Source organism: Atractosteus spatula, chromosome 7 (assembly GCF_055471065.1).
Source record: "Atractosteus spatula isolate fAtrSpa1 chromosome 7, fAtrSpa1.hap1, whole genome shotgun sequence".
Classification (NCBI taxonomy): Eukaryota; Metazoa; Chordata; class Actinopteri; order Semionotiformes; family Lepisosteidae; genus Atractosteus; species Atractosteus spatula.
In genome coordinates, this window is record NC_142712.1 from 5,281,573 (window position 1) to 5,303,147 (window position 21,575).

At 46.2% G+C, this 21,575-nt stretch overlaps 1 protein-coding gene across 1 annotated transcript in view; it reads left to right on the plus strand.

Moving 5' to 3' along the window:
• Positions 1-17,853, plus strand: part of cnksr2a (connector enhancer of kinase suppressor of Ras 2a) — a 110,729-nt gene extending 92,876 nt beyond the window's left edge. The window contains exons 16-22 of the mRNA XM_088921456.1: positions 259-332; positions 1,091-1,162; positions 2,581-2,648; positions 4,109-4,209; positions 5,225-5,753; positions 15,017-15,216; positions 17,609-17,853. Coding sequence (XP_088777582.1) covers positions 259-332; positions 1,091-1,162; positions 2,581-2,648; positions 4,109-4,209; positions 5,225-5,753; positions 15,017-15,216; positions 17,609-17,824 — 1,260 coding nt within the window. The 3' untranslated portion in view covers positions 17,825-17,853. The remainder of the gene's footprint in view (positions 1-258; positions 333-1,090; positions 1,163-2,580; positions 2,649-4,108; positions 4,210-5,224; positions 5,754-15,016; positions 15,217-17,608) is intronic.
• The last annotated feature ends 3,722 nt before the right edge of the window (positions 17,854-21,575 follow it).

Genomic DNA, 21,575 nt, shown 5'->3' on the forward strand with positions numbered 1-21,575 from the left:
GATTCCTAATTGCTGCAAAAGCTGGTCTATAAAAAACCATTAAAGTGCAGCAATAATCACTTTCTCTGAAGTCCCTGCTCTCATTAACACAGTGGCTTCAGTTTTCAGATGAACTTTTATTTATGTGTTGAAATTCCAGCAGGGCTTTGGGTCTTTTCAAGAAAATACTCGTGCTGATTTGGAGCGTAAGCTTTTAAAGCAGTATTGAGTGACTTTCTGCTGAAGCTCCTGCTCAAAAGAGATGGCTTCTCCCCACAGGACGAGAAGGCGGAGGGGTTTATCAGTCTTCCTGAGTTCAAGATCGACAGGGCCAATGAATGCCGCAAGAAATTGTAAGTGGCCTCTGCCTGTGTTCTGGGCTTTAGCTCATTCAACAGCAAAGACAAAGTCTCCCTGGTGTTCAGAAAACAAAATCCATTACACTTTCCATCGTAATTCCATCCGGACCCATTTCAACAGAAAGAAAACTATCATAGTTATTAAACAAAGCACTGATTGCCTGGCAAATGATATTTCACACGGTGTGTCCTATACCATACAGTACGTCTCTGCTGCAGCCCCGAGTGTTGGAATTCCCACTTAAATCCCGTCCTTCATCAGTTGTTGCCATTCAGTGTTTTGCATTTTGTCTGTTCAGGAGGGGTTTGTGTCTGTGTCTCCCTTCAGCTGTCTTTTCTTCATGATGCGTGGAGCAGCGCTGGGGTTTGTAGAAATGTTTCTGCACACGTGATTTGATACTGGAAAGATGGAGCTAATAGGCGGAGTTCAGCTCGGAGCATCTGTCTCTTCGGAATCCGTTCCTGTCATTCAATGTCAATGGCCGGCCCTTGTAACTGTTCTCCTGTAGCTCCACACAGCTGATAGGGAGGTTTAAACAATCGCTGAGTTTCCTGGCTCTCATGGAGTCTGTCAAGTCATGTGTGAAATTACATTGCTGAGTTCAGGGTATCTAATGTGGCAGCAGTGGTAACAGATAATAAGACATTTACTTCAGCTTGCTTGCCTTCTTTTGTTTCTACATACAGTGTCTTTGCCACATTGTACTGTAGCAAGGATATTGGGGATTGAATGTCCTCTTGCTTTGTTCTAGTGCGTTCAAGGCCTGCCACCCAAAGATTAAAAGTTTCTACTTTGCTGCTGATGGCGTGGATGACATGAACAGGTGAGTGAGAAAAGACAGAACCATCTCTCTTCTCCTCCTCTTTTTGGTTTTTGATAAACTAGCTTGTCTCATTTCCTGGTCCTAAAGACACTGGTGTTAGGTTCTCAGTTAAGGTCTCGATGATGTGAAATTACAGTGTACTCACTAGAGAGGGCACTGTGAGCTGAGTACGAAGGTCACAGCTCTAGCAGAAGTGCATTTAACACCTGTTTGGATCAGTTTTTTTTCTGTTTTTGTACCTATTAATATCAAGAAGCATCTCTGGGAATATAATATTTTCAAAACCGTGTCTGCTAAGATCATCTTCCTTCAAATGCCTGCTCTCTGAGGAAAGAGACACTCAGTCCAGGATACTGTATAAAGGGGCCTAAGACCCTTCCTACAAATGCAGCTCTGAGTGCATTTGTAAAAGGGCGTTTATCTTCTCCCCCTGTCCTTCTACAACCATAGTCTGGGCTCGAACCTTTGCTGACCTCCTCTGCGGCTTCACAATGCCACATTTTCTGTGGCCTGGTGTTAGTGATCACGCAGCCTTCAGAAGGTGGAGGAAGGCCAGCTTGAGGGAAGTCAGAAAGCCGCTGTCACAGAAACACTGCAGTGTGAGGCTCCACGCATGAGCCATCCTCTCTGCTGGCAGCTTTTAATTACAAAACATAGAAGACCAAGCAGGCAATCTGAATCTGTTTGTTACCTTGAGGTGGTTCTCTTCTCGCGTTCCTGGTGTTTTCGATTTAACAGGACCTTTTCATTTTATTTCTTTACGGTCCAGATTTGTGTACACTCTGTACCATGAAATAAGAGGCTCATGCTTTCAGACCGCTGTCCGTGTTCGTCATTGTGCCTCAGTCATTTGAGATCTCAAGGCCCTGGGCTAACTCTGGCCAACAGAGACGAGAGTCAGTAAAGCCCGGGCTGCCTTTGTCTGATGAGCATCAATAGCTCCAGTGGTCTTAATTGCACCCCCAGAGCTCCCTCTTCCTCAGCTGAATGACACAAACACCTGCCACGTAGTACAGACAAAATAGATCCGTTCCATTTTCCATGTTTCCCATTTCCTCTGCTTTCCATGTGTTTTCAAAAGACCTGAGTGGAGAAACTCCGTTGTTCCTGGAGTTTTTCGAGAGCTCAATAATGCGCGGAGCACGACAGCAGCATTTTAATGCATAACTTAATTCTGTCTGCATTGAATCAATATGTAAATGCCTCCGCCTTTAGGAGTGTGATTTCTGAAGCCTCTCTACCCTTTTGTAAATCAGCACTTTTTGGTGAATAAATGTGATTCACCGTGCAGTGGCCTGGGATACAGGCATGCTGTGTGATAGTAATGATGTAAATCTCAATCCAGTGTCGACTGCTTTGCCCGGCATGAGGCTTTTTAAGAGCCTTCTGTTGATGTCTCTCCTCCTCTCCTCCCTTAGGTGGCTCAGCAGACTCAACATGGCCGCAGCCGGGTACGCAGAGCGAGAGAGGATAAAACAAGACCAAGGTAAAGCGGTCTCCCAAGCAGGGAGAACGTGCTGGAGGGTAATGTCAGACATAGCAGAGAGGGTGCTGATCGGGGGCTTTGATCGCAGACTCCTCCACCCCAAAATGAGGTGAAAGACGAAAAGACGAATTCCTAATGCAAGAAATTGTATAGGGCTAATAAAGTGATGTTATGTTATGATGTTATGATGGATCATTTTCCGAACAGTAAAATGGCAGCTGTTTTAAGCCTGCAAGGGTGTGCTTTTTCTGGAAGAGCTGATGGCCGCATGAACCTGTTCTCCAGGCATGGGCAGGTGTCGGGCGAGCGTGTCCGAGCGCCACAGCCGACATCCTGTCCTGGGGCTCCATGTGAGCTGCAGTAGACTTTTAAAGTTCGGAAATGCAAAGCACTCTTTCCCTAAAGAGTCCGTTGGTTCTTATCTCTGTGATTTTGTAGAATATAGGTTAAGGATGGACGACCAGTTAAGCAGGAGTCATGGTTTGTTGAGTATTGCCCTGAGCTGAAAGTTGTGGGAAGACGATTACCAGTCCTTTCTTATTGCAGCCTCACACTAACGCACATTGGTATTTTCAGTCATGTTTCTCTCTGAGGTCTGTGAGAGGCAGGAGGCCATTTTACATGCTGAGCGTCTTTGCATCTGCAGCATGTTCCCATAAATGTATAAAAATCTGATTAGATAAGCTGCAGAGGCCTCAGGTCATTTTATCTGTCAGAGCCTCTGAAGCAAATTTGTTAGCTTCTTTCTTTGTTTTTCCTTGCCAAAAGACAAGCCACATTGCAGAACACCAAAGGAAATGATGTCAAGGTCCCAAAGTAAACTTATGAATCGCATTGTCAACGTTTTTCCTGGAGCTCCTTTACCAGGTTGAATGTGTTTGACGGTGGCTACCGCCAGCGTTTTTACAGGTGCTGGAGCTGTCCAGAAGTAAAAGCCACTAAGAGCCCAGCTCTTCCACTCACCCTGAGCAAGTTACAGAACAAGTAACTGAAGCAAACAAGACAAGCAGGTTGTGCTCCTTCCTTCATGGGACATGATGCCGAGGTCCTGTTGTGGGTCACTCTGCACCAGCACAACTCTAGGACAGGGGTGGACAGCTCCATTCCTTGTCTCTGGGTTTTTCCTCCACTTACTTTGTGCTCTTAAAGACTCAGTCAAGGTTGTCATTTGCATAACTGGAGCGATCTAACGCTTTTCAAAGGCCTATCAAAGGTCGATGATTCAAGGAGACTTGGACAACCTGGTGGATTCGAGCTCTCCGAGACTGGAATTATGCTCCTGTGGTGTAGGGGTTTAAGCATGTGATCAGTGTTTGGTATGTGATCAGATTCCCGTTCCAGCAGCACGGTACCACCCCGTGTTATGCATAAGGGGTTTCCATGGGTCCTGTTTCCCTGTACTCCCTCTGCTGGCTGGTGTTGGTACTGCAGTGAGTCACCTGCTGTTCTGTTGCATTCAGATTACTGGAGCGAGAGTGAGCACGAGGACAATGACACACCTTCCACTCCGAAACAGGACAGCCCGCCTCCCCCCTACGACACCTACCCCCGGCCCCCCTCGGTGAGTGCCCCCCTCTCCTGCCTCTGGTTCAGCCCGTCAGGAAGAAGGCGCTGATGATGAACAGAGCAACATTTAAGTTTTAAAACCAAACTGCTGTCCATCCTTTGCTGGACAGTATTAATCCAGGGCCATGTAGCCTGTTTTAGATCAGCTCCAGCATTTAATTTCAATCAATAATAACTTTTTCAGAGCCACTTTAAAAATGAGTCTAAAAGAGTAATTGTTGCATGCTTACCTTGACTGGACAAAAAAAGCGATTATTCACTAAGCTCTTAGTTTATTACACAAAATGAACTAACCTTGACCCCTTAAGTACTATCTTGTTCATATCATCCAAATCTTTTATTTTTAAATGCTTTGTAAAATGTCCTGCGATTCATTTTTAACATTCCTTTATGAGTGACTAGTTTCTCTTCCTGATTCCATGTACTGCAGGCCATTAAAAACAGTTTTTCATTTACACGAGTAAATTACATGTGTTCGAGGGGAGAGCAAGCCCCAGATCTCAATAATCTCCCTCCTTCTCTAGGGTGTAAAAATACTGCCCAAAACTCAAAAACAAAAAGATGCCATTTTTATACATATTTGCCTCTCAGAATTTAACAAGCACCACGGACACTTCTAATGATCTATTAGTTATTTATTGCGAACGAGACCCTCCAGTGCATTCGCTGTCTGTGGCGAAGCAAGCCTGGGCTGCATGGCCTTGTGAGGCAGTGTGACATTAGGGGAAGTGACAAGGAGCACCACTTCAAAGGGGAAACTGGAGTTCAGGTTGAATTGCACTTGCCCAGAAAAACGAATACTGAATTCACAATAGGAATCTGGACTGTTTAAAACCAGGGGCAAGTCGCCGTTTCAGTCCTGCACAGATGAGATCAGGCTGCAGGGGGGGCAGTACTGGGGGTTCTGTGGGTCCTCCTTCATGTGCTCCCTCTGCTGCCCCTGCTGGTCGGTGGCGGTACTGCAGCCCGCGAGGCCGCGCTAGCGCCCTGTGTGTCTGTACCCGCTCCAGATGAACTGCGCCAGCCCCTACCTGGAGCCCAAGCACGGCCGCCTGTCCTCCACCGAGACCTCGCAGTCGCACTCCTCCCACGAGGAGTTCCGGCACGACCACACGGACCGGAGCAGCACGGACTCGCCCGTGCGGAAGTCGGCCAGCCAGCGGCGCTCCTGGCAGGACCTGATCGAGACGCCGCTCACCAGCTCGGGGCTGCACTTCCTGCAGACCCTGCCGCTGGAGGACTCCGTGTTCTGCGAGCCGGGTGGCGGTGGCGGCGGCGGGGGGGCCGTGTCCCCCGAGCACAGGCGCCAGTCCACCCTGCCTGCCCAGCGCAGCCTCCTGCACGACCACTACGGCCCCTTCCCCGTGGCCGAGGGGGAGAGGCTGAGGGAGCTGGGGGCCGGCGGCGGCAAGCCGCGGAGCTTCACGCTGCCCCGCGATGGAGGGCTGAGCCATGGCGGCCTGACCCCCTCGGTCAGCGCCTCTGAGCACCGGGAGCTGCCAGAGCACGACAGCGGGAAAGCCCAGGACAAGGTGTCAGGTGAGTGGGCCTGGTCCTCAGGCTGGGGCTCTCTGAGAGCAGGACTGGCAGGTGAGAGCAGGACTGTCAGGTGATCAGACTGGGGCTCTCTGAGAGCAGGACTGTCAGGTGATCAGATTGGGGCTCTCTGAGAGCAGGACTGTCAGGTGATCAGACTGGGGCTCTCTGAGAGCAGGACTGTCAGGTGATCAGGCTGGGGCTCTCTGAGAGCAGGACTGTCAGATGATCAGGCTGGGGCTCTCTGAGAGCAGGACTGTCAGGTGATCAGACTGGGGCTCTCTGAGAGCAGGACTGTCAGGTGATCAGATTGGGGCTCTCTGAGAGCAGGACTGTCAGGTGAGAGCAGGACTGTCAGGTGATCAGACTGGGGCTCTCTGAGAGCAGGACTGTCAGGTGATCAGACTGGGGCTCTCTGAGAGCAGGACTGTCAGGTGAGAGCAGGACTGTCAGATGATCAGACTGGGGCTCTCTGAGAGCAGGACTGTCAGGTGAGAGCAGGACTGTCAGGTGATCAGACTGGGGCTCTCTGAGAGCAGGACTGTCAGGTGAGAGCAGGACTGTCGGGTGATCAGATTGGGGCTCTTTGAGAGCAGGACTGTCAGGTGATCAGACTGGGGCTCTCTGAGAGCAGGACTGTCAGGTGAGAGCAGGACTGTCAGGTGATCAGGCTGGGGCTCTCTGAGAGCAGGACTGTCAGATGATCAGGCTGGGGCTCTCTGAGAGCAGGACTGTCAGGTGAGAGCAGGACTGTCGGGTGATCAGATTGGGGCTCTTTGAGAGCAGGACTGTCAGGTGATCAGACTGGGGCTCTCTGAGAGCAGGACTGTCAGGTGAGAGCAGGACTGTCAGGTGATCAGGCTGGGGCTCTCTGAGAGCAGGACTGTCAGGTGATCAGACTGGGGCTCTCTGAGAGCAGGACTGTCAGATGATCAGGCTGGGGCTCTCTGAGAGCAGGACTGTCAGGTGAGAGCAGGACTGTCAGGTGATCAGACTGGGGCTCTCTGAGAGCAGGACTGGCAGGTGATCAGACTGGGGCTCTCTGAGAGCAGGACTGTCAGGTGAGAGCAGGACTGTCAGATGATCAGACTGGGGCTCTCTGAGAGCAGGACTGTCAGGTGAGAGCAGGACTGTCAGGTGATCAGACTGGGGCTCTCTGAGAGCAGGACTGTCAGGTGAGAGCAGGACTGTCAGGTGATCAGACTGGGGCTCTCTGAGAGCAGGACTGGCAGGTGATCAGACTGGGGCTCTCTGAGAGCAGGACTGTCAGGTGAGAGCAGGACTGTCAGATGATCAGACTGGGGCTCTCTGAGAGCAGGACTGTCAGGTGAGAGCAGGACTGTCAGATGATCAGACTGGGGCTCTCTGAGAGCAGGACTGTCAGGTGAGAGCAGGACTGTCAGGTGATCAGGCGGGGGCTCTCTGAGAGCAGGACTGTCAGGTGAGAGCAGGACAGTCAGGTGATCAGATTGGGTACAGTAAAGTACTATACAATTCTCATTTTCTCCTTTCACCTGTGTGCTTGTAACATTTCAGTAATGTTTTAAAGCAGTCCTTTACAGCAGAGGAGGGGTCCTTTTCCCCTGTTTTTCCAGTTTCAGGGAGGTTTCCAGGCCCCTGCCTCTCCTCTTGTCTTTCGTCTTTCTCAGTTTCCGGGACAGGATTTGGGCAAAGTTTGGAAAGGCCGACAGCTTTCAGACTGGTTGTCACCCCTTGTGCACCATTTATCCCTGAGCATCGAAATCGGTTTGGGGGATTTTTGCTCTTTTAGGCTATTTAAAGATGTGTATAGTTGCCACTTTAGCCAGTTTGTTTCCAGAAATCCCCACTTCTTTAAAAGACCTCACAGTATGAAGCTTCTCAGAAAAACCTGCAGGTGTTTCTCATATTGAAGGTTCAGAGAAAGACTCTGTGAGGCAGGTAATTAGGCCTGGTATGTACTGGAGCAGAGAGCGTTTGATGGTTTTATTGGACGGGATGTGCACAGCCGAATGTAAGGTTCAGTACACAAGACCAGACAAATTGCAAATTGATTGAAGAGGCCAGTTACAGAAACATGTTAGAGATCTCTGCCTTTCAAGTTGATTTTATTTATTTCTCACTTGCAGACGTAAACTATTCTTCATGCAGCGTAAGGTAGATTTGTTGTCTTGTGAGCTTTCGTTTCCTGGTTTGGGTATCAGCCAGTGACTCTCTGACCACACAGTACAGCTCTCGCCGAAGAAAAGTTTTAATTATTCCTGGTATACTTTCGGAACTTTTTTTTATTTGCCTCATTATTTTTAGCTCTATGAGTATATGACAGATCTGTCAGGCCTTCTGAAAAGTCTTTTATAGTTTCAGCACAATGGCCAAATCTTTTGTCAGTTGCTGATTCCAGCAGCAGCAGATGTAATTAGGACACACTGAAGGACAGAGTCGTCTGTGTTTCTGATAGGGCTTGATGGTCAACCCAGGCTGACAGTAAAGTAACAGTAATGTACCGAACAGCTCAGACTACCTTCCATTTATAGATCAGCAATCACTTCATAAGAGCTATTATTTTACAGCATTGGAGAAAAAGTCTACCTTGTCTGATTGTAAGGGGCAGGTTGTATGAAACATCTTAAGGATGGAACACTTACTGTACCTGTACATGTATTTACCCCTAATCCTGATTTTGATTTTAAACTTCTCAGAAACTTTGTGCAACTCCATTAAATACAAGGAACATCAAAGCTGAGCTGCAACTTAACATAAAGTTCGAAATATGTTCGATCAGTATACCGCTCTCAAAAAATGTTTGTGCAAGAAGAGATAAATTCATTGTATTTATTCTGGTCATGCTGTGGATTTATCTTGAAAATAAACCTAGTGGTTTATGTTTTTGTTAATGTTTGAAATGAAGAAAAATGGCATATAGTTCCTGCCACCCTTGTCATCTGAGTGGGTGTGGTGTTTTAATACGCAGGTTAATAAACTGTATCTGGTGGTGCTTTAGAGTTGCCTGAACTTCATCTGTGATGTCATTAGCAGTACAGGTCTGGTCGGAGAACAGCCTACTCACTTGCTATTTTATAGCATTGTATAACACCTGCTAGAGTAACTTTTATAGCTGTGAATGTGATCAAATGAAGATTTACTCTGCATGCTTGATACCACAGCATGAATCTTTAGACACGTTTGCTCATTAAAAACACCATAATGTAGAAATGGGACATGTGCTCTAACTTGTTATTACCAATTATTTGATTTATAACAAACAATTGTCAACCATGTGTGCATTTAACATTTAAATCACCTAGTAAAGAGCCCTAAATGAGTCTGAATTTCCTTCCTGGTGTATTAATCTTTTTAAGTGCTGCTTTCCACCACACAGGATAAAATGTTTGAGAGGTTGTGTGGGCTCTTCTGCTTTACGTAGCTCACTAGTTCAGCAAATTTTGACAGGTGTGCTGAGATATGAGAAAACAAAAAGCAACGTTCCACTGGTATTTGCATTTTGCTCCATTTTACCTCCAGCACTCCAGTTAGATGTGCATTGACGACGCTTTGTCTGAAAGTGTTCAGAGAGTTTAGCAGTGCCAGAGACTGCTTTCTGTGATGTGTGTGAATGGGTCAAATCCAACAACAGTGTGCATAGTTGTGAGGGTCACAAGCAGCTGCAGTGAGTGAATGTGTCTTTTGAGGAGTGAAGGGTGTTGCGTGAATGAGAGACTTGTTGGTCGAGTCTGGCCAGATTGTGTGCTGCTTTTATTCTCCTGTTCTGTGGGCCTCCCTTCCGCCTTTCAACAGGCAGCGAGATGTACGGTTCGGGCCATTCTGTGTGTTTTATCTGGAATCGGCTCCAGTTTTCCACTAATGTGCCTGACGTTCAGATATGTGCCTTTTCAGTCTTATATCTGATCTCTGCAGACTCAGGTTGAAAAGACTAGTCAGTGACCTCTGCTCTCTCTAATCGACAGGAAACTGAGGAAAAGGAGCTGTTGCTGCAGGTGCTTTGCTCACCAGCGAGGAGAGAGGGGAGTGCAACTGGGTGTTCTAGAATACGCCCTGTGATTTCAGAATGTCAGAGCCGGGAACAGAACACAGTTTGGGCCACCAACCATGAATCTGATCCAGCAGCTTTCAGGACAAGAACCGAAAGCCATGATCTAGAACCGTGAGCTCTGGAGTTCTAGTCCCTTAAGGATTCTCCGTGAGTCATTGAGGTGGTCACTCAGCCGAGATGCTTGGTGAACCATCTCCACAAACGTCTCTGGCTTATCACAGACCTGTAATTTCATGTTATTGTTGTTGGCATTCAGCAGTGTTTACAAAAAGGTCTGTGTCTTGTTTCGCTGGGGTAAGAGCTGTTAGAGCCTGGAACAAAATACTGAGCCATGTTGTTGATGCGATCCCCTGCAGTCCTTTAAAAAAGGCTAGGTCAACGTTTTAACCATTAGCAACTAAGTGCATTACAGTAGGTGGGACAAATTGTCTCCTTTTGTTTGCAATCCTGTATTCTTAAGCACATTGCTGATAACTACTGAGAAATGTAAACACTAAAGCATATGGGATACTTTAGGTTAATGCAGTACAGAACAAAAAAAGTATTAACTTCACTTCAGGAGGTGATCAGCCTGATACATCTCTGCACATTAGAAGGAAACACTGAAGAAGACATCCAGCTGTTTGAAATACAGTTCCTCTTACACTTGTCTTACACAACTACTTGAAATGTTCATTTGAAAAATCCCAACTAAGAAATCAACCATAATGTATAAAACTCCTGGCCTGTAGTATGGTAGTGCTGTATATTCTCTATTGCTTTTTCGAACAAGATAATAAATCCCAGTTTTGATTACAGTTATCTTGAGACATTTAAAACTGTATATTGTGCATAGTCCTGGATATTACAAGTTTTTTAAATTGTATTATGCACTTTAAACTACAATTGTTGTTCGGTATTGCATATTTTAAAGTAAAGACAATAGAGTATTTTTAATTACCTTTACAATAATTTTATTAAAGGATAACAGAAAAAATAAAGATATTAAATATAATAAGAGAGAAGAAGGAATATTATCACAACTAAAAAAATGTTTGTTATTAAGAGATGGAAATTAGTCACTCTCACTTTTTTCCTGAACTGTGCTTCTTGTCCTTCTCTTTAAGTATGCATTGTGAATCAATCTGTACAGTACTGCATCTCATGTTTCTCCGGAGAAACTGTCTCACTAAGGAAGACAGTCACGTCCTGCGATATGTCGCTGAATATTTTGCAAACTTCTAGCTGGTCCTGTAAATACAAGCTGCTGACTATTTCCCTTAACGTGTAGAGTTTGTGCCCCAAGACAATAATATTTCATGCAAAGCAAGAATTTTACAACAGATCGTCTTTTTCTTTATTGTATCAAAACGTCATTGGCTTTTCAATATTGAACCAGTCAAAAAAAGAAAATACCTATGAGCGAATAAAAGATAAAGATGAGAGTGCAAGTTAGGTTCAGCATGCCTCAGAGAGCCACCTCTAAAAGGCTTTGGTTCCTAATGCTTTTTCTAAGCATTTGTCTTGTTTACTGCACAACCCGGCATGGGCAGCAGGGGAAGTCTTCTCTAGCAGGAAGCAGAGCATGTTCTCCTAATCTTTGGCGACTTGTGGCTAACCCCTGCCTTGTGCACAGGTATGGCCCTGCATGCAGAGTGAGAGCCTGCAAGGCCAAGCAGAACAGGAGCACAGATCAACCAAGAGATATTAATGGCACAAAACTAAACAGCCACAATAATGTTCATTAAGCCGGGACTAGTCTCTTGAAGGAGGTGACGGAGGCCATGAAGAGGTTCTGTCTTGCCTCCATGTCCCGGAGCAGGGGAGTCCTTGGGGGACTGGCCAGGATTGTGCCTGCAGTCCAGTGCAGAGGGTACAGGTGAACGGTGCTCCGGGCACATCCAGGATCGGATTCACTCTGGAGAAATTCTCTTTAAACCACCCCCAGCAAAACAGGACTTGGAGGTTTAAAAGAGAAACAAAAGCACATGAACAATTTTTTCACTGATGCAAAAAGGGAAAAAAAACAAATCCTTTACATTAGAAATTAGTTTTGCAGTAAACAATAAACATACAGGATCATAATAATGTAATAAAGAAGAATATTCCATTCTGTTTCAGTGCTTCTATAAATCCTACAGAAATGATGCTGTTTCCTGTGATGCATTTTGTGCATAATACGTCGTGGGTTGCATTAGTGTAACTATTTGTGTTCTTGTTGCAGTTTCAGATGTACAGTAAATACAAATGATTGCACGATAACCATTTCAGGATGTCACCTGGGTCTCTGCCTATTCGGGTGATGGATTTCCTGGGAAAAGAGGCCGAGCTTTGCCCACACCTACACGATGAGAAGCAGCAATAACACATCCTCTCATGCATCCTGTGCTTAATAGATTTCCCTAAGCCGTGCTTGGAGTCGTGGCAGGGGCTGTCGCAGGTCAAGGATATTGGGATCATCTTTAAATGATTGCACGGCTCCTGTACAGAGTGATAAAATGGCAGGCTGCGTGCCCAGCACCCCATGAATCTGTCACTCCTGACTGCAATGTTAATGAGGCCCTTTGCTGGAAGGAGCAAGTAGCTTTCATTGTGTAACTTGCATGGTTGTGTTCATTAATAGCAGCGTCTTGTTCATGGATCGTTCGGATATTCGCAACACCCGTTTTTCAGCGGCGCTTGCTCTGGTAAAAGAAAAAGTCGTCCGGTTGTTCTTTCTCTCGGGCCGTGCAACACTCCTCAGGTATGTGAGCTGTAGCTTGTTCTCGCATTGCTGCAGAACCCACTGATGGACAGCATGTGGAGCCGATCCTGCCCACAGCGTTCACAGCCCCAGTGCCGTGTACTGGTATTGAAAAGTCGTATCCCTGCTACTTTGCTAGTGAGAACGGCATGCCAGTGGTCCTGGATTTCATCATACCCATTCCTTCATAATTGCAAAACATATTTTGGGCAAGGTCCCTGTTTGCCTGTATGACATTGTTTTAAATCGGCAAAGAACAGAAAAAAAAACATTTCAGTCCATCAGCTACAGCACAAACAGGGCGAGAGTGTTGTCATTCCAGTTTGGCGGTGCTCATAATTGAGTCGTAGTTGTATCATTTACTTGAAAGGAAATCCATGAATGTAACATAGACAGCTCAGTGTAGCAGTATGCAGTTTACTTCATTAATCTGTCAAGCCCTTTACTGGCTCTAGGAATAAATTAGCCAGCATGAAAATTCTAATTCACGACTGGGCCGTCTTGACATTTCAAATGCTAGGCTCTGGTAAGTTGAGCTGCTGTTCTAATTAAATCCCTGTACACTTTTGATTCCCTTTAATTGGTTCTTTAAAACTTTCAAATGGAAAGTGATGTGCTCAGCATTCACAAATACAGGACATTTTTTTCATTATTTTTGCTTTGTGTTTCGGCTGCTAAAACCCAGTCTCAAATACACAGCAGACCCCCGTGTATCATTATTAGCTAAATAAATTACAAGAACAGGCAAAAATGCAGGTGTTGTTGTATGTCTTTGGGCTTCGAATAGAAGTTCTTGTTTTAGGTTCATGACCTCAAAAATCACACATTTATGTACTCGGAGACCCAGCAGATCTGGGAGAAAGCGACGATTGTTTCCTACAAGCTGATTTAGTCATTTAGAGCTCAGGAGCTCTCGCTGAAGGAAGACCTTAACGGTTTTAACTCACGCTCACGCTGATCCAGAATGAAAGACGAGAGGCCCGAGAGACCGGCACAGTGTGGGTGGATCAGGGCCAGTGAGCTGGACGGGGAGATCGTGTGTAAGTGGTCTTGTGCTAAAAACGGACTCCTTTCCCAGGGGGAGCTGAATGGCGTGAGCTGGGCAGAAGCCGCCATCGGGCTGTTGAAGTTATTGGGGGGCTCCTCGAGCGGTCGGACGTCAAGGGCCGGGGACACGTGGAGAGGGCTCAGGCTGTCAGGGGGCCTAAAAGAGATGGTGCTGGGATTCTTTTCAGAGGTTCCAAAATAAAGCTGTGCGCCCAGCTTTATTTTGGAACCACTGACCACTGGGCCACTGGCCACTGGGCCAATGGGCCACTGACATTCTGCTTCGGGACGTCCTGAACGCAGCCCCACACTTGCCTTAAAGGCGGTCTGGCTGCACTCACTCTGTCTTTGGCCTTAGTACCTTGGTGACGCCTGATGTTTACCTCAGGCCCCTTTTCGAATTTGTCAGGCTCTGTCTATTTATTTCAAGGACCTGTATAAGCCATTTATTGATTGTTACTGTAAGGAAAGAATTCCACTGGTGCAAATGCTGAATTTCTGGTTTTGTTAATTAGATGTTCACAGAGCTTTAATATTCTAATTGTGACTTACTCCCTGTTAAATAAAACTTAAGCAACAGAAACAGAAATTGAATAGTGTTAATATTAATAAGTGTTAATAGTGTTCTGCATTTTCTGTGTTTATTCTACAACAGCATCCCTCCCTTTAAAAGGCAATTAGCAACTATTGCATCTTTACTAGATCCCAATTTAGAGAAACACATTCATCCCCGCTGGGGCACAGGAAGTGTGTAGTTCTGATTATAGTAAACTACAGGGGTATCTCCGTTGTGTTGAATAGCGCGTTGTCGGGATGTCTCATTGGACGACTGGCGAAAATAACTGGACGACCATACGCACGCTCGTCACTAGGGGAACCTGTAGGATTGAATTGAAGTTCAACTGCCCCTGGCATTATTGATCTGCCTCGCCTGCAAATAGCGCTCCAGGGACTAATGAGAAACGGCTTGCCTCGCTTCGCCATCGTCGGAGTTTGAAGCGCTTTAAGTGCTGGGAAGCAGAATCAACCTACCGCAAGAGTAAAGGGACGTCATGTGACAGACACACTTACAGTACAGAATACAGGATTCTCCTCTAGCTAGTTAAAGAACTAGCAGCACAAGAAATAAATGCAAAGGAACAGGGAAAGGCTGATTCCATGCTGAAATGAGAAGAAAAGCAACACAACGTTTCGGCTGTGGAGCCTTCTGTGGGTGTGAGAATTGTCTTTTCTTCTCTTTTCAGCATGGAATCAACCTTTTCCTGTTCCTTTGCAGCCTACGCATGCTGACGCAGCTCCCTACTAGAACTACTGATGCACAGAAATGTTGACCTCTTTGGCGTTTACAGCAGTACGCCACAGGGTCCCATGAAAAGCCTGCTTTCTTCTCCCAGGAAATACGCACGCCTTGCTCAGAATGCTCGGCTTTGTGCCTGACTTGCGCTTGTCTCCCCTTTCCCCCGCCAGGCAGCGAGCGTGAGGAGGAGAGGGCAGCCGACTCACTGAGGGACCTGTACTGGGCCCTGGAGCGGGCCAGCCTGTCCCCCCTGGGCGAGCGCCGGCTGTCCACCAAACTCGAGTACAAGCGCTCCTTCATCAAGCGCTGCAACGACCCCGTGATCAACGAGAAGCTGCACCGCCTCCGCATCCTCAAAAGCACTTTAAAGGTAGGCCGAATGGTAGAAACGCAAAGGCAGCAGTCAAACAAAAAGGCGTTGAACCCTTGTGATTATTGGGGCTTTGGTTGCACTTTTCACCAAGTCACTCTGTCGACCGGTCAGAGCGTCGAGTGTTGGCGCTGATCGCCCCCTCACCTGCCTTAACCTCGCAGCACGATGCGACACCTCTCCGACATCGCTGTGGTCTACCTCAAAATTAAAGCGCTTTTAATTCAAACTCAAGGCCGGAAGCGTCGCCTTGAATCGCGACCAGGGGGGCGTTTTTTTTTTCCTCTTTGATTCGATTCGATGGGCTCCCACCCCCCTTGCCCGAGGAGGAGAGCAGAGCAGAGCAATCTGGATCTGACGCATACATTTATACTGTAGGTTGGAAAGCGAAGCCAACCGCCTGCTCAGGCGACGCCCTCCGCCCTGACGGGTCAGAGTGAGCCCCATTAGTTTCAAACGGTGAGAGCCCCGATGCTGGGGTCACCCGGGACCCCCCAGAGGCCGCGAGAGGCACCTCTGTCCGTGTTTGCAGCCGGGCTGCGCTTTTCTGGCAAAAAAAACACCAACCCGGCGGCTGTGCTGACTTTGCTAGACTTCTCGACACGCGGTTGGCTGTGTCGTTGTGCTTTGGTTGGACTTTTGGCTGCGCCTTTCATCTCTGGTTGGATCTTGTGCTTCGGCAGCAGTATTATTTCTCAGTCACCGCCTTTATTTTGCTGTGTGTGATTTTTTTTTTGGTGCCGGTCCGATCTCACCTGCTGGTTTTCTGTTTTGGTTTTTGTTTTCGTTTTCCTGGCTGAGCTTTGTGAGTTGATCGGCGTCCCCGCTAACGTGTCTTGTGCCTTGCCTGTTGCTGTGTACAGTATACCACTCTCAGCTCTTCCCTGTCGCTGCCCGTGGGTGCCGAGTGTACAGATCGCTTCTGATGCGGGTAAATAACGTGAAAAAAAGAGGAGCAAGAGGTGTGACACACTTGCTCTGCAACCCCACAGGGTTCTCCTGCCGTGCCTCACTCTGTCTGTGATGAGACCCAGTCAGTCCTTCCTTCTCATAGTACCGCGTCAGCAGCGCTACCTGGCAGGCTGCAGAAATGCACTGCCAAGGGCAGGAAGACTCCTGAACGGATTTCAAATTGCTTCACGCCGTCTGTTCTCGCTCTGCGGTCTTTCAAACCATATGGAATTGGCTTTTTTTTTTTCAAAAAAAAAATAAACATACAGGAATAAAAGCGGCACTCTCTGCCTCCCTCCCGGAGGAAAGTCAGCACTATCCATCCGCGCCTCTCTAGGGACACCCGCGGGGAGGACAAAACTTTAAAAAAAAACGGATGCGATTCCCGGTTGCTCAGCGGTTTGGTCCATTTCAGTTTCTAGAAGCGCTGCGCTAGTGCGCAGATGGAACTTGCGAAGCAGAACGACTGAATTGCTAAGAGAATGCAGCTCTCTCTTCTCTGTCCGAATCTCCCTGCCGGACCCTGAGCCAGATGCGTGGCTTTTAAAATCTGCAGCACTTGGCGACCACGGTCTCGCACCGTGCAGGGTCGGATTCTGCTGTTCGTACGCCCTCGGCGCTTTCACTCCGACATGTGCGAAAAGAGGGGTAAACGCCAGTTGAGTGACGTCGATTGACATGATGCACTTTAAACTGTCGAGCGTCGAGCGACCATCACTTTCTACAACAGCCGAATGATGAATCGGATGATTATTGATTTGGAGCACCTAGAGTCGATCGCAAGCATGTTGTTTCAGCTCGATTTACGTTACTAGTGTTTCCCTCCTTCGTAGGCCCTAGGCACTGTGCCTACAGTCATACTTGGATAAGATAAGATCACTTGATTGGCCATATACAATTTCTTGCATTAGGAATTCGTCTTTTCGCAGACCCCAGCTTGCTCTCCATGAGACACACAGACAGGGAGAGAAGCTGGGGGTCAGAGCGCAGGGTCAGCCATTTATACGGCGCCCCTGGAGCAGCTGGGGTTAAGGGCCTTGCTCAGGGGCCCAACAGAGTAGGATTCCTCTGCCGGCCGCGGGATACGAACCGGCAACCTTCCAGCCACAGGCGCAGATCCTGAGCCACAGAGCCACTGGATTAAGTGCCTACAGTGCCTAATGGGAAATCCGGCACTGTCTCAGGGTAAGACCCCACAGATGCTACAATCTGAAGTGGATCACACCCCTTAGCAAGGAGGAGTCGTGAACGTTTCCCCTCTCCCAGGTCCCGGGCTGCTGTGTGCTGCGACCGTGTCCCCAGTGCGGTGAGCGTGTCGGAGGAGCCGCGGGGCCGTTTTCCTCCCAGAACGGGGCAGAGGAGGAAGGCCGGAGAGAGAGAGAGAGAGAGAGAGCCTGACGTGCGTGCTGTTTTAACCCCCACTGTCTCTTTCTGTTTGTAGGCTAGAGAGGGGGAAATAGCCATCATAGACAAGCTGCTGGACAATCCCAAGCTGACATCCTCAGAGTTTCAGGAGTGGAAAAAAATGTACCTTGAGCTTTTTCTAGAAATCTGCCACCAAGGCTCGAGCAAAGACCCTGTCAATGGCGCCCCTGACTTGGCTGCTCATATGCCTTCCCTGGCTCACACGCACTCGTACATCGAGACTCACGTTTGAGCCGGCGGCCGCGGTGTGTGGGACAGGCGTGCCCCGCGTCTGCAGTGGGCCCCCCCTGACTGTGTCCACCGCGTCTCGGACTGTGTTGTGTAATACATATTGTATTGTTCTTATATTTGTCCAGATTCAAGCTCTTGTGCTCAGTTTACTTGCTCATGATGCCATTGTCAGTGATGGTACGGTACCTGCATATTTTGACTAGAGGTTTGTTAATATGAATATTTCTTAAGACATCTAGGAAACTCTGTATTCACAAAACCTGCTTGTAAAGTAGTGGGGATAGGAGGAACATGCTTTGGTACAACAGCCAGCAACAACAACCTGAACAGAGAGTTTTGATTATTCAGTTTTACGTGTTACAGATACACTATGGGATAGAGACTGCCTTATACAATTAAGGAGTGTTTTATTTATTATAAAAAGCAATCTACTTGGGCTGGAACCCATCTTAGCTCTGCTGTATCTAGTTTCATCAAAGCTGTCCAAGAATACTGTCCTGTTCACCTCTTAGTATTCCTTTCAATGGTTACAATGAAGGACCTTTGTGTAGTTTTAATCTAAAGGTGATAATGTGTCCTCTTCATCAGTCCTGTTTACATAAAGCAATGTTTAATGATGGCTCCTGGTCACAGAGCTCCATGTCCTGTATATTTCCAGTATAACCACAGCCTGCAGAAGCTGGTCTTGCCATGTTTATATTTACAGTATTTCATTACTGCATTCTCTGCTAATGATATCATAACCACGTGCCATAAAGCCACTGAAGAATTTGGCTCAGGACTTAAGGCTCTGCCAGCTTGTGTTTTTGGTGCCATATTGTTTTTGATGTTGCCCATAAAGGTGGTTCTGCTGTATCTAAACTTCGTGTGGCGAATTCATGGTATTTCACCAGGTGGTCTGTGGTCTGGTCAGGAAAGTACAGCTGATTTTTTAAACACTGCAATGTGAAAACGCCTGAGACAGAATATAACTAGAATGTACTTCATCTTTAACAGGTGAATAGTTTGCACATCCTTCAAAGATGCTTTTTTTCTCTGTAATGCAGCTTGGCTTGAACATGTGTCAGTTTCATAAACGTTGAAGAGCACACTGAGACTAGTGGGACTTTTCTTATGGAAGAGGGAATTCTGCGATACTCCCTATGTTTTCATTCTTGAGTCAACATGAATGGCACAGTTAAAGTTCTTTTAGGAAATTTTCTGAATAATGATGTGAATTTTGAATGGCATTGTGCAAATAGTGGAGAAATGATTATTTGAAACAAATTAGCTGATGGAAGTGAATTTCCTTCCTAAATCTGTCCCGTCGTTCTTTTTTGAATGAGAAAAAAAGTAAAGTTAGCCACTTTCAGAATTCCAAATTTTGTGTTGGTATCTGCTTGCAGCGATGGGTGAAATGATTTCCTACAGTCTACTTTCGCAGAACTTTGTTCCCTTCCAAGCTGGCATTTCTGATGTATCCCTCAAGGGACAATGAAGATTTCATGCAGATTCCCTGAAACCTTTATTCAGGATGCGTTGAGGATAAAGACCTTGTTATAAACATGTGGTGACAGATATTTCAAAATCAAAAACTCAATGAAGAGTGGGGGTATTTCTGAACTCTTCGAATGTTATCAAACAACGCAGAAACTGTCTTTTTTTATCATGTATTTCATTGCCACGCCCTGCTGCTGTCTGAAAAAGGAGCTTGTTCTTGAAATGTTTTGTATTGTTTGGGAACAGTCATCTTGTTACTTCGACAAGCATGGCCTTGGATATGTGCTTTTTATGGCTTTCAGGGCTGCTGAGTTGTTACCCTTCTGTTCCCGCATGCCCTTCTGCTCAGCACTGAGCTTGCGACACAGAGCAATGAAACGAGCCAGCACTCTCCTCCAGAGAGTTCTGTGTTTCTCAGAAGTTCTACCTTTTGTAATAAGTTAATTTTTGCAGACTTTGCACAGAAACAAATAAAGCCACAACACGCCAGTAGCCTTCATTCCCAACCTTTTCGTGACATATAATCCTAAGAAAGAAGATTAGTAATAATGCTCCTATATTTGTTATGGATGTTTGGTTCCAGGGGGATTATTTGTACAATATAGGGGAAAAGGGAACATTTCTATATGCATATATACTGTATAAAAATATTAGTGACTGGCTCTGATTGTTATGCATGATTCTTGATCTAGATATTTAAAATTCTGTGAGGTTCAACTGTAGCTGCCAAATAAACTTAGGAACCTAGAAACATTCAAACTCAATTGTTTAGTATTTGAACTGGCCTGGACCAAAAGACATTCTGTAGGAATCAAACAAAAAAGCTTATATGTTGCAGATTCTAATGATGATGACCATTTAATATAAGTATTGTTTTTTTTAATCTGTTGCTATGCAACAGCCTTTATGATTGCACTTTATGGAAAGGGACTGTTCACGTGCTGAGAGATGAAGTGTGTCCCTTTGCAAAATAAAACCATCTGAAGTACCATTGAATACAGAGTAGCATGAGCTCACTAAACTTCATTCTTGCATTTATGTAGACTTGTTCTTGAACGTTCTTTCAAGGGTGTGTTGTGTTACAAGTTAATCTATACATTTTTATTTTATGGGTTTTCAGCTTTTAAGCACATGTGGTTATAACTGGAGTCAATAAACTTTAGTTCTTAAAATGAAGACACAATTCCTTGTGCTGCATTTTGCTTTGTGAATATTGAGCTTGTCGTCTGACATTGAGAGGCAGACAAATGGTAGGAAACACAACGATCCTGTGTTTATAACAGTGTGTGCTTTCTGAAAATAAAGTTATTACTTCCTTTTATGGGTACTAGTAAATACAAAATGAAGTCATGGTATTTAAAAAAAGAAGCTTAATTTAGCGGCTGCAAATATGCTGTATATATCAAAATGAAGCTGTTACAATTTTAATAAAGCATTTACATACAGTATGAGCACAATATGTTTTTTAATAAACGTGAAGTTAATCTTCAAGTTGAGGTTCTAACCAGTTTATCAGTGCTCTCCGAATATCTTGCACATAATAAAGCACTTATAAATCGAATTTGCAGCCTCTACTCTGAAATGTTTTCAATGAACTGTCTGAAAGCAGCGAGAACATATACAGTAATCACAACTTCCAATCCAGCACCACAGGAAACCTGAATGTGGAAGGAGAACCCCACAGTGGCTTAGTCGTGGATGCAGGCTGTCTCATTACTCCAGGTCCTGGTCCTCGAGGAACCATCTGCTGGTTTTCATCCCAGCTGAGCTGTGCATCACCAGTGTTAATCGACGGCTTAATTGATCTGCTTGCTTGCTTAGACTTTCTTTTGACTTGTTTCTTCAGTCAGTCCCGAGTGTAAAAAAATACCTTCATTCAAGGTTACTGTTCCAGGCAACATCAAGACACACATCTTTTACCCAGTCTCTCTTCGACATGCCTGCGGTTCCTGTATTTCCGTTCTAACAGCTCTTATGATTTAGTTTACTGATGAACAAGCAGAAGTGGGAATGGCACTTTATCAGACACACCCACATTTGTATCACACATGTCCCTAATGGATGCAGCACTGTGTCGGACACACCCGTAATGGGTGTGGCACCACGTGCCACTATTAGGCACACCCACACCTTTACCAGTAAACGCTACCAGACATGCCCATAGTGGGAGAGAGGATATCAGGCATGCCCACAGTGAGAGTGATACTGTCTCTTACACGCCCACAGTGGATGTTTTTCCTTTCTGCTGAGGTCCAGTTGGTTAAGTTTCAGGC